We start from the raw sequence: 12,813 nt of genomic DNA, 5'->3' as shown, positions 1-12,813 counted from the left end.
CCCGCCAATGACTGAGGACGAGAGGATGCAGTCGACTCCAGCAGCTTTAAAAGATGATTTTTGGCCATATTTTGGTTTCAAAACAAAGGAAAGCAGTTACGACTTTGTCAAGAGTTGTGTCGTTTGTAAATTCTGTTACACCAGAGTCGTGCTTGACAATACTACAAATATATATATACTTGTTCCTACGCAATATATTGTATTGTTGCCCCTATATCGTGATATGTATCGGCAGAATCTTGCCAATGCAAACCACTACTTGCAGCTCAAGACTGAGTGTAATTTCACTTCTCCAGAGTATATGAAAACACGAGTTTATACATTTATTTATTTACGAAACATTCTGAATAACTTAAAAAAGACAATTTATTATGTTTTCGCCTTCTTCCTGTCAGTTGTCATCGGGGTACCAATTAGTAATCTATTGTCCTAATTTCCTTGCCGTAGGAACTTCCGGAAATGGTTGCGACTTTGAGAAGAAAACGTTTAAAATGTTCGACGCAAAACCTTTTTAATGGTAAGCGTTCCATGTGTTGTGTAAATGTTTTATTTGTTGTAAAAATTGCCATCAAATCGTTTAGTTCAAGTTTAGTTCAAGTCTAAAAGTCGCCGGATGTGATGTCATCCCATAGGAAGTGCCCGGACCGATATGGTACCTGTAACTGAACAAAGAGGATAATAATTCAAGCAATTGTGTTTTAATTTGAGATATTTTTGTAATAAACGATGATTTAAAGTATGCATGCGAGAATATTAATGCAGTCGGTGGTTCCGATCACGGAGGAATAGAAGACTTTGATCTACTCGCACTAACTCGCTGTTAAAACGACAATAACACGATCTGAAAAATGCCTTCTATTGTGTTTTTGAGAAAGTTTGTCAACCAGAAATTAAACTCTGCTGTGGAGGAAATACTCGAAGTGTTTGAGAAAACCATCTGCGAGTACCAGGACGAGATCGAACACCAGCGCAGATTGTTGGAGGATGCTCGGAAATCCTCGGATAACCCGCAGAAAATAGGTGAGTGTTGACATCATAATACAACTATTTATTAATATTTATAATCATTTCTCCAAATTAAATGTTGGGATTAAAGGTATGTAAATAGCCAGGACCACCTCTTAGGTTACTGCCTATGGACTGGCAACCTTTCCAGGGTGTCCATTAAAAACTACTAGGACACAAGTAGTTTGTGAATGTTGTAAAAATAGTTTCATAGTATTATTTGTGCTGCAGTTGAAATCCTACTGCGATTGTTCTGTTTAATAATCCAAAATAAATTATTGTTTTCGAGAGACAGGGATGGAGTGTGACGTTGATTTAATAGTGTAGCAAGTAAGTATACTATAATTAATTGACAGTAAGATGTATTTTACTATACCAACCCATTTCAGTTTTAAAGTGAGGGAAAATGGCAACAATATTAACAGCGATGTGCTTAAGGCACAAAAAGAGCAACAACAAAAAAAAATGTGTGAGAGACTTCCTGCTTGAGACCTTGGCTCCATCATTAATCTACTTTCTATAAGGTCACCTAAAAAAACAGGGTTTTTATAAATATTTCATGGCATAAATCACTTAAGTTAAGATAAGTAAGTAAGTAATTTTTATTTGTATAGCGCTTTTCCAGACCAGGGTCACAAAGCGCTTAAACAATCAAAACTATATTAAATAAAGTATATACTTTAAAGGTCAAGATACAACACAACAGGAGTTCCAGATCAAATCAAGGAAAAGCCTGAACTTAATGATGGAGCCAAGGTCTTAAGCAGGAAATCTCTCACACAATTTTTTTGTTGTTGCTCTTTTTGTGTCTGAAGCACATCGCTGTTAAAATTGTTACCCACAGTGATTGGAAATTAGATTTATTTTTTACTGCAGCAAGTTCACAGTATAAATGGAAATGGAAAATAAAATTAAATATAGAAAGACATTTGATTTACCATATTGATTACACAGGAAATAATATTGTAAACATTATGCTTTTATTTTGAAAAAAGAAGCTTATGGTATCTTCAGTTTTGTTGCTTGTTTTTCATCTGAATTTTGACAAAAGTTCATTTTTATCATCCAGAGCACCAGGAGCATACGAGGAGCCTTCATCATGAAGAAGAGGAAGAGCCACGGATCAAAGAGGAAATGTGTCCGGAGGAAGTGGACATAAAGCAGGAGATGGACGCTATTTTAGTGACAACCGTGGGTGAAGAAAGCAACGAAGAGGACGATTCAACGCTTGACTTGAGTACGGATGAAAATATAGAAGAGAACGTCAGTGAGTTCATGAGTCCGTCCACACACTACATCGTGGACCCGGATGATGCCAACATAGATGGTCCAAGCCAGAGTACGACGGAGCTGCACAAGTCCGGCAAGAGTAAAGATCCTCTGAAATGTCCCTTCTGCGGTAAAATGTATCCATTCGTGTCTCAACTGAAGAGTCACATGAGGATCCACACGGGCGAGAGACCTTTCAAGTGTCCAACATGTGGCAAAGGGTTCGCGTTCTGCAGCAACCTGAAGAACCACCTGACGACCCACACGGGCGAGAAGCCCTTCACCTGTGCCACGTGTGGACACCTGTTCTCCTGCAGCAGGAACCTGAAGGAGCACATGAGGACGCACACGGGCGAGAAGCCCTACCTGTGCAACATCTGCGGCAAGACCTTCAGCCACGTGTCGACCATGGTGAAGCACAAGAGCCTCCACCTGGACAACAACCCGTACTCGTGCGACACCTGCGGGGCCGGCTTCGTGTCGCAGAGGAACCTGATGGAGCACGAGAGGATCCACACGGGGGAGAAGCCGTACGTGTGCGGCGTCTGCGGCAAGAAGTTCACGCAGAAGTCCAGCTGGACCAGACACAAAGGAACCCACCTGGAGAACTGTTTGCCGTGTCCGACGTGCGGGAAGGATTTTAAATCTCGGAAAGGCTTAAATAACCACATGAGGATCCACAAGGACGACCTGGTGATCTCGGTAGACTCGGATAAAGGCGAGTCGGTGATAACGGAGTAATCGCTTTTCATGTCGGTCCGGAAATCTGCAGTTTACTTTACAAGAGCAACATTGTATGCATGTGTGACAGCATTAATTTATATTTAACATGATGCATGTTTCTTTAAATCCTACAATATACAACCACTACAGTGCACATGAATACTGTGTGTAATGACATGAAATAAAATTCATTTTACTGCAACAGTGGACATGACATAAATAACTAGTGAGTTATTTTAAAAAACATTCTGTAAGACGGAAAATTTATAATATTTGAACAATATTAACAAAAATAATTCTTCCAAACTCCAGATTATTTTTAAACATAAAATCACATAAACAATAATCTACTTAAATTATCAAAACTATACATATTATAATAAAGTTGCAAAAATTTCACCAGTGGAAATGCATGTTATTTTTTTAAATTAATCTTTATTTATATAGGTAACATTTCTCATTGAGACCCAGGTCCTCATTTTCAAGAGAAACCTGTTTCATTCCCAAAACACATACAGGAGACACAAACAAAATACAAACAGAAGACAATACAGAACAAAACAAATGAAATCTGTGAGAAAGATCTTAATTATAAATATACGGATCATTCAGATAAGAATAAAGGAAATGAGGGTAATTTGGTAATATATTTATTTATATTTAAAAAAAATAATACATATTTTAAAAATATATAACAAAAACTAGTAGACTACTATAAATATAATATTATAAAAATGTATTAAATGTTAAATATAAAAACACGTGTTTTCCTTTTTCATTTAAAACAACGTAAATACATTTACTTTTGTCTTCTGATGTATTTCCACCCCCGTACTGTGGGTGGCGCTTCAGTCTGCCTATAACCCTAGTGTGACAACAAAGAAGAAAACAACCGGAGCGTAAACAGACGTCGACGATAAACAGCTAATCTTTTAATCAGATTTATCGGTCAGAAGTTAAAAATCACCATCACAGATGGACGAGTCTCGAGGAATTCTTGTTTTTTTTAACCAAAACTGAAACGATTTTGTTGACTTTAAATATCGCTTCTTTGTCGCGGTGGTTTATGGGGGATTGTTGTTGATCAACTTCCAGAAAGATGTCCTCGTTGGTCATGTTGCGACATTACGTGAAGCAGAGACTGACTTCCGCCGCAGAGGAGATATTTGCTGCCTTTGAGAAGACTATTGTGGAGTACCAGGAGGAGATCAGTCGTCAGCGCCAACTGTTGGACCGACAGGGTAAGTGTCGTTTATTATTTTACCTGAATTCTTCATTAATAAACACCTGAATATTCCTCTTTAAAATCCAGGTTGTTATAGTGTTTTATATGAGGTACAGGCAAGATAATAAAACTCCATTGAGTCACGTGATCAAACACTTGCTGATGTCATTGTAAACTTATTTTGTTGTTGTTGTTGTTTGTCCAGACACACCAGGAAGGGTGATCGGCGATGACGTCGTCGCTCGGAACAATGTTCTGGTCAAAATGGAGATCTTTGAGGAGGAGGACGAGCGTCAAGTGATGCCTTGTTTCGAGAGACGTCACCACAGGGAAGGGAAAGATAAAGCGCGGAGTCCGAGAGAAGATGCTGAAGCCACCGATGGAAGATTCTTAACGACAGAGACGCCTGTGGACGACCAGCTGCTCCTAAGCAGCACAAATGTTCAAGATCCCAACACGAACAAATATGGTGTGTATTTAATGTATGGCTGAAACTATTAATGTAGTTTTTGAACATATTTTCATTTGAGGAATAGCAATGTTACGGATAAAACACCCTGCAAAACAATGCTATTATCAACTATAAATACAAATATTAACAAAGGTGTTTATATACTTTAACATAGCTAAATAAAGATATAGAAAATGCAAGTAATTAATCACAATTCATTTATTAAATCACAATTTAAAGTAGGTGTGTGTATTTGATATATCGTGATACTGTAGGAACAAGTATATATGTGTAGTATTGTCCAGTACTTGACTCTGGTGTTGCAGAATTTACAGACCACATGAATCTTGACGGAGTCGTAACTGTTTTTATTTGTTTTGAAACCAAAATATGTCCAAACATCAGCTTTAAAAGCTGCTGGAGTCGACTGTATCCTCTCGTCCCCAGTCTTATATTTACGCTAATGTCATAGTAATTAGTAACATTACAATATTAATGTCTTTAAATTGTAATACATTATACCTCTGCTGCATTTATGGCTCACAACACAATAATACTGCGATAAAAATACTGTAACTTTTGAAATGTAAAGTGTGAAATCAATACAGACTATACGTATTTTTTGTTACTTTTCAAAGCTTTTCTGACTTGAATGTGAATTGGGAGAAAATGCAAGCTATTTGGTCTATTGTTAGACTTCAAACAAATGTATCAACAGATGTAGCATGTAGCTAACAAGGTTGCTAAAACACACTTCCTCCTCTTCAGATTTACTGAAACTTCCTCAAGTATTTTAAGTTACTACTTTATCTGTTACACATGCAGTAACTTAGGGCTCATATGCCGAGAGAATCTCCTCAATCTCAGATGCAATTGGATCAAATGAAGAATCTTGATCTGTTTACAGGCTAAACAGGAAGTGCTCGACACCGATAATAACTTGATTCCATCCCATCTCTCCAGGCGCACAGGAGCGGGTCACCAGGCTGGAGGACGACGACAACGACGCGAGGGTCAAAGTGGAGTCGAGCGAGCAGGACGAGAGGCTGCAGCTCGACCAGGACATGGACTCCATCGCCGTGAGGTCTTTCTTCGAGGAGCGTTACAACAGCGAAGACGCCGCTTCCTACTTGTGTCCGGTCCAGGACGACGTAGACGCCTCGAACCCGGGTTGTTTCGCGCCCAGGTCCGCCGGCGGAGGCCCGACGTTCCTGCTCGGCACGGCGGCCGGCGGCGTGGACTCCGGATCCATCCCCGATCCCGCCTGCATGTTGTCCCGACCCAAGTACGAAGCCCGCAAAGCCAAAGCCCACCTGAAGTGTCCCTTCTGCGAGCAGGTGTGCAACTACAACTCGCAGCTGGTGAGACACCTGAGGACCCACACGGGCGAGAGGCCGTTCCCCTGCGCCATCTGCGGGAAGTACTTCAAGACCCGGCGGCACATGGAGGAGCACGTGCTGATCCACACGGGCGAGAGGCCGTACCTGTGCAACGTCTGCGGCAAGAGCTTCGCCCACCGGTTCAGCTGGTCCAGGCACATGAAGAGCCACTCGGGCAAGAAGTCCTTGTGGTGCGTGGACTGCGGGAAGTGGTTTCACGGACACGTGGGGTTCAACAAGCACATGAAGGTCCACAGGGAGCAGGAGCAGAAGAACACCGGCGTGGCCCAGGAAGACTGTGGGCGGCAGGAGGCCACGTAAGGATGACTTTAGAAAGACATACTGTGAACTTTTACAACTCTTATCAGTGCCAGCATAGTATTTATTGGATTTTTAAACTTTATATCGAATGTTGAAACTTTCTTTTTATTAAAATGTTTTAATGGAAAGTTGATATTACACTTTCTTTGTGTAACGATCTTTATGTGTAAAAAAAAAAAAAGTAATTATAGCCTTTGAAAATCAATATATTGTTAAATTAAATAAAATTGAATTTATTTATTGGAATTAGAAAATCGAACTCTTATGTATAAAAACCCATTATTTAAAAAAATATTTGCAGCCTTTCAAGTCAATATATTATTGAATTTAACCCTCGCGTTGTCTCTGGGTCAATGTGACCCGAAGGCCAGAAAGCAAATGTGTTGGTGGTTTGCCTTGTGCTGTCTCTGGGTCAATTTGAATGATCAGCCACCGCTACATATGTATTTGTGGAAGCCAGGGAGGTCGTTCACCTTGACCCAGAGACAACACAAGGGATACCACAAACACAGTCATTTTCGGGCCTTCGGGGTCAACTTGACCCTGAGATAACACAAGGGTTGAAAAACTATGAATTGCGAAATATTGAATTTTCGAAAATTGTATTTTTTAATTACTGGAATTAGAATATGAAACTCTACGTGTTAAAAATTGACAAAATATTAAATTATAATTGTTTTTATTGTCTATATAGAAAAAAATAAACCTTTTTACTATAGACATTTTTAAATTATATTATTCAATAAAAACGAATTGAAACATTTATTATAAAAATTATTTAATTTTATATATATCTGTGTAACGTGCGAGAATAAACGCGTTAAGTGCTTGTCCAGCTTATTGGCTCACAGGTCGCTGGAGAGAAACCGTTCAGCTGCAACATCTAATGAGAACTCACTCAGGAGCAAAGATGAACAAAATTAATTATTTTCTTTTATTGGCACAAACACCTACTTTTCTTCATAACATTTGTTACTTTATACAATAATCAAGTCTGGGATAATTAACAAGAGAAGACGGAGTTCATTAAAATACACCTGATTCTTAACCATATTTACTTGATTTATTCACCATAGAAAATAGTTTTTATTTTATTCATTTAATTTGTCTTTCGTTGGGCAAAGTACCTTAATAACAATAATTATAATAATTTCAGGATCAACTTTAAAATTCTTGTTCTTACTTTCAGATCTATTCATGGTCAGACCTTACATCAGTGATCGCAGACTCAACACACTTTTTAAAAGTTTAACAAAAACATATAAACACCAAATGAAAGCAAAGGTAAAAGTCAATTCATTCAAATCAAAACATCATTTTTTCAGTGGGATGACCGACCCTAAACCCCGACCAGATGTATCTGCAAATGTTTCAAGGGCTACACTGGATTATCAGTAAAATTACCCTTAGATTAATTTAAAAAAAAAAGAAAGTTTTCTGGCGTGAGTGCATCAAATTCATAGCTGTACCTATGAGTTAACTGAGAGGGAGTGAGACAAAGAGGGAGTAGGTTGGAGAGAAATATTTTTTTTTTAATTTATTCATCATTATAGTTCTGGAACTTCAAGCTTTCAGGCGAAAACTTGGACAGTAAACATTCAATGTTTGGTCCATTTATTTTTCATTATAATACATATATTTTTTTTATAATAAAAGTTTTTCTTTTCCATCTAAATGTAAAAAAAACCCCACATTGACATTTAATACTGACTGACAAAAAAGGGGACAATAGGTCACACACATTTTGCATAAATTCTACAGCCATAATTGATATATATATATTATTTTATTCTTCCCTCAAAGGGGAAATTTGAATTTTCCCTACAGGACTGTTGTGAAAAGATAATACATCCATAGCATATTACACAATAATAACAAAAACAGTAATGCATGAAATATGATAAACATAACAACAACAAACAGAAGTCCAGGCCACGTGTACATAATTGTATTTATATAAAGGTTAATCCAAATAAAAGTATATTATCTGCTGCTTAATATTTGTATTTGTGGTTTCTAGTTTGACGTTATTTTCGAAAAGGTTTCATTTACAAAAATCGTTATTCCGAATATTAACACAATTCAGCAGGATCGCTGATGACGTGGACGACCCAATAAAGAGAAATTAGTTATTATAATTAATCAATTTTAAAGGTTTTTAATTTTCTGTAATCGTCGATGAAACTGTAGTGGCTGTTCACACTCCTGGTCGAAAGGGGGCGATACTGCGCCTGGTGTCGCTGGAGTAAAGCTGGACTATAGAGAGAGAACAAGACGGCACATCTGACGCTAAACACTTGACGGAAAAATGTCCGTGTTGAGTTTTTCAAACATGTCCGGAGTCCAGCGTTTAAAACTCATCATAAACCAGCGGCTGACCATCGTGGCGGAGGAAATATTCACCATTCTGGAGAAAACGTTCGCGGAATACGAAGAAGAAATCGAGCGACAGCGACGACTGTTGTCGTTCAGTTCTGCGCCTCTGGTCAAACTGGAGCGAGTCGGTGAGGAATTTAACTATTCATAACAAAAATGTTTGTTTTTTGTGTACTTATATTATACATAAATATGTGTTTGATTTGTTATAAGGTCAGAAAAAACAAAAGGGGAAACTCGCACTAAAAAAAAACCCAATGAAACAAATGTAATTTTACTAAACAAGTGGCTTTTTTATGCATTTATATTTAAGATCACGACAAAAATACACTATAACATTATTTAATATTACATAAGTTTGGTAAAAAAACGTATTCTTTACTCAAAAATACATTTTCTCACTATCATATTTCACTTTTACTCAATAACAATAAAAAATAGGCTTCAAACTCTTTTTACTTCAGTAAAAATGATTTAAAAAAATTACTTAAAAAGGCGTCTTCTATAAAAAAAAAAAAAGACTTAAAAATAGTCACTTTATTTTTGTTTTAATAATTAAGACTACCTTATATTATATTAGATGGACTTTATTGATCCCTCTGGAGATTTTCGGGAATTTGGGAAACTTTCTAATGCAGGGCAGGCGGTAGTTTCATAAGAACAAAGATAAATAATGAAAGTAGGTGAAAGGGACGACAAAGGGCAAATATAAAGAACATGGATCAAAGGAAATAAGATTAACTACATATATACAAAGATTAACCTAGAATAACATCATCACTGCTCTCTGCTTCTGACTCCCAAATTCAGAATTCTGAAGTAATAGTACAAGTAAGGAATCTTCCACGATGGACAGTAGTTTGTCCAGAGACTCTTCTCTGCAACCGTCAGCAGTTTCATTCCAACCACAGAGCGAGTCGTCCTGCTGGACCGGTTCAACCTGTTGACGCTCCTCTAGGACGCATCCCCACCCCAACACACATCAGCACAAAACAACTCCTACTAGACTACCTCAGGCTGAGGGAACATGAGAACATGAACAAGAGTTTCCTGCAGACGTTGAACAAACACACATGTCCCTTTTGATTTTGCACAATTTAAAAGAAATAAAATAAACGATGGACGTAATGGATATTAAAGCAGTTCAGTGAGGGTAAAAAAAACAACAAAAACAGCCGGCTTATCTGAATCTACAAACTTAAATAATATAAATATAAGTGTTAAGCACAAGACAACATGATAAATCGATACAAATAATAATAAATGTACAGCGATAATGAAGAGAGAAACTGAATAAAACAACAGAAAATACAAGTGTGTGTGAAGCAAAAACGGAATGAAAAGCAATATAAATGCTTATATAGACAATACACTAAACACATTTTAAAGAAGAACAAAGTTTTTACAAAAATGCAAGAAAGTGTTGCGTCACTTAGTCCCTCGAAATCTATTTGATAATCGACCTCTTGTGGTGACGAGTTTATGGAAATGAAGGTTTTGCAGATTGTCGTGTTGAATAAGAATACACCTTTGAATTGTCTTTGAAATAAGGTTTTGAATTGTTTCGGAATTCATATTTATATTTATTTATCTTTAGACTTAGATTGTATCATCTTGTTCTTTCTCTTTGCTTTTTTTCTTATTTTATTTTTATTTATTTTTTATGAAAAAAATTGCTGTATTTGCTGTGGCTAATTGGAGAAAAAACAATTTCTACCTTACCTTACCTTTTTAAAACACTGAAAACACTGTTTTTCTGAAGATTAAATCTTGTTTACCATAACCACGCCCACTCTGCTGTGATTGGTCAAACATCAATGTTTGTCACAGCATATCATCCGGAGGGACTTGTTGTTTAAACAAAGCAGGGCATGATTACAGCTGGCTGAAGGTGAAGCCTATTATTACGTCATAATGGACGCCGCTCTCGTAACCTCTCGTTCGCCCAGATTTCAGACCAACTTTATTAAGTAACAATTTCAAAACATGGTCATGATGAGGGACTGGAGAGGAAGATTTCAAGATTTGAAACATGTGAGCCAGGAGAGTTGGAAGTAGAAAAAAACTGTGATTAAATCTAGAAATAGAAATCTAACGAGGGTACCTTGTTTTTTGACCCCAGATCACCAAGAGGACAATGCAGACGAGCTCACGTCTGAGGCGGACCAGTGCGGCTACGAGGTGGATTTCACCCCCGACTCCGAGGACCAGGTGGAGCTTCAGATCCAGGAAATCCAACTGAAGGAAGAACACCTGGAGGTGGAGCAGGAAACAGACTTTTACGCCAGAGAAGATCCGGTCCCGGCGTCGAGCTCGCGTCAAACCCGGGACAAAGAGAACCTGGCTCTGTCGGACAAGAGCGCCGAGGACCCGGACGAGGACGACCTCTCGCCGGCGTCCCCCGCCGACGGCAAGAACACGAGGAAGAGCAAAATAGCGTATTGCTGCGGCGTCTGTCAGAAACCCTTCAGCTGCCCGTCCAAGCTGCACATCCACTCCAGGAGCCACACGGGCGAGCGGCCGTTCTCCTGCAACATCTGCGGCACCAGCTTCAAGGAGCGATGGACCATGAAGCGACACCTGTCGGTCCACATGGAGAAGCCGTTCCCGTGCAAGGTCTGCGGTGGCAGCTTCAGGGACCCGTACTCCCTGAGGAGACACATGACGGTGCACACGGAGGAGAAACCCTTCGCCTGCGACGTCTGCCACCGGCGCTTCAAGACCGAGGTCTCGCTGAGGTCGCACGCCATCGTGCACTCGGTGGAGAAGCTGCACGTGTGCGCCGTCTGCGGGAAGAGGTTCCCTCACGTGAAGATACTGAGGAGACACATGAAGAGCCACTCCAAGGACCTGGAGGATCCGGTGAAGATGCTCTACATGAAGAAGCCCTGACACGCTTCACGCTTGTCTCACAGTCTCAGTCCAAGAAGGTTTTTTTCTACCTTCAGGAATCCAGGAAGTATCACGAGAACTTCAAAATAAAAGCTTTTCGACAGAGTTTATAGCACATGAATCTCTTTGTTTTTACCTTCTGGCCAAAATACCTGCAGCTTTTCTTCGAGTCAGTGAAGGGTTTTTTAATTGGATTACAACATCCTGTCATATGCAAAGGTACTTGAAATATTGCGAATTATCATCGATTTCTTTTTAAAGCTTTATTGTTCACGCGGTTTTGTCAAACGAACACAAGGTGTCGCCATTGGTCTATTTTCTTTCCTAAAGCAGCATTTCTCGAGGAAAAAAGGGCATGAACACAACCAGTAATTTTGTTTGTTTTTTGCGGGCAAAAAATGATTCCGGGTTTGTTTTTTTACATCTATATTAAACTTTTGGTGAAAATTGTTCCCAAAATGCATTTTTCTCTTGACTTGTTGTTTGTTGTCAAATGTGTTTTAATTTGTAGCAAATGGGATACTTTCACACCATATGCAGTAGGATTGTTTAACCCTTGTCTTATCTCAGGGTCAAAGTGACCCAACGCCCCCCAAAACAAATGTGTTTGAGGTATCCCTCGTGCTGTCTCTGGGTCAAGGTGAAAATTCATTCTTTCTCATTCATTTTCTGCTTCTTAATACCTTATGAGGTCTAAATAGGCTCAAGGTGGTCCCAGCTACTTGGGGCAACGGGCAGCTGACACCCTGGAAGGTCAAAGCATATAATGTGGCCCCTTAAAACGAGCTGGCATTTTTTTAAGGGGCCACATTATATGCTCTGATTTTTGTGAAGGACCATTAAGCCAAATGAACAATGAACAATATCAAGAATTCTTCTTATAATAATAAGTTTAAGTTGTTATTTCATTAAAGATATTTTATTATATAATTTTTTAATATATATTATATTTAAATATCTGTCTTTAAATGTCTTTATTGTTAAATAATCACATACAAAACATGACAAAATTATATAAACAACATAAAATTATCTTTCATTTTTTGATGGATATAAAAAACTTAAAAGTAGTAGAAAAGTAAAATATTAAATAGCTTTTTAACTTAAAGAAACAATTCTACACTCTTTCATTTATATACAGTATATATTTGCTTTTCAAATCGTATTTTAGC

At 38.4% G+C, this 12,813-nt stretch overlaps 2 protein-coding genes across 2 annotated transcripts; both read left to right on the top strand.

Moving 5' to 3' along the window:
- The first annotated feature begins 655 nt into the window (after positions 1-655).
- On the top strand, positions 656-3,143 carry LOC148087496 (uncharacterized). The gene is made up of 2 exons (XM_087788633.1): positions 656-1,020; positions 2,075-3,143. The coding sequence occupies exons 1-2, from the start codon at positions 849-851 to the stop codon at positions 3,013-3,015; spliced, it is 1,113 nt and encodes a 370-aa protein (XP_087644759.1). The 5' UTR covers positions 656-848; the 3' UTR covers positions 3,016-3,143.
- A 748-nt stretch (positions 3,144-3,891) lies between these two features.
- Positions 3,892-12,093, top strand: LOC148087495 (uncharacterized). Its single transcript, XM_087786345.1, has 5 exons — positions 3,892-4,238; positions 4,428-4,691; positions 5,637-6,369; positions 8,672-8,877; positions 10,872-12,093. Exons 1-5 carry the CDS (start codon positions 4,097-4,099, stop codon positions 11,639-11,641), a joined length of 2,115 nt encoding a protein of 704 aa, XP_087642471.1. The 5' UTR covers positions 3,892-4,096; the 3' UTR covers positions 11,642-12,093.
- Positions 12,094-12,813: the final 720 nt, after the last annotated feature.

This window comes from Callionymus lyra, chromosome 1 (genome assembly GCF_982586985.1).
Source record: "Callionymus lyra chromosome 1, fCalLyr1.hap1.1, whole genome shotgun sequence".
NCBI lineage: Eukaryota > Metazoa > Chordata > Actinopteri > Syngnathiformes > Callionymidae > Callionymus > Callionymus lyra.
This window is presented reverse-complemented; position numbering and strand designations above follow the sequence as displayed.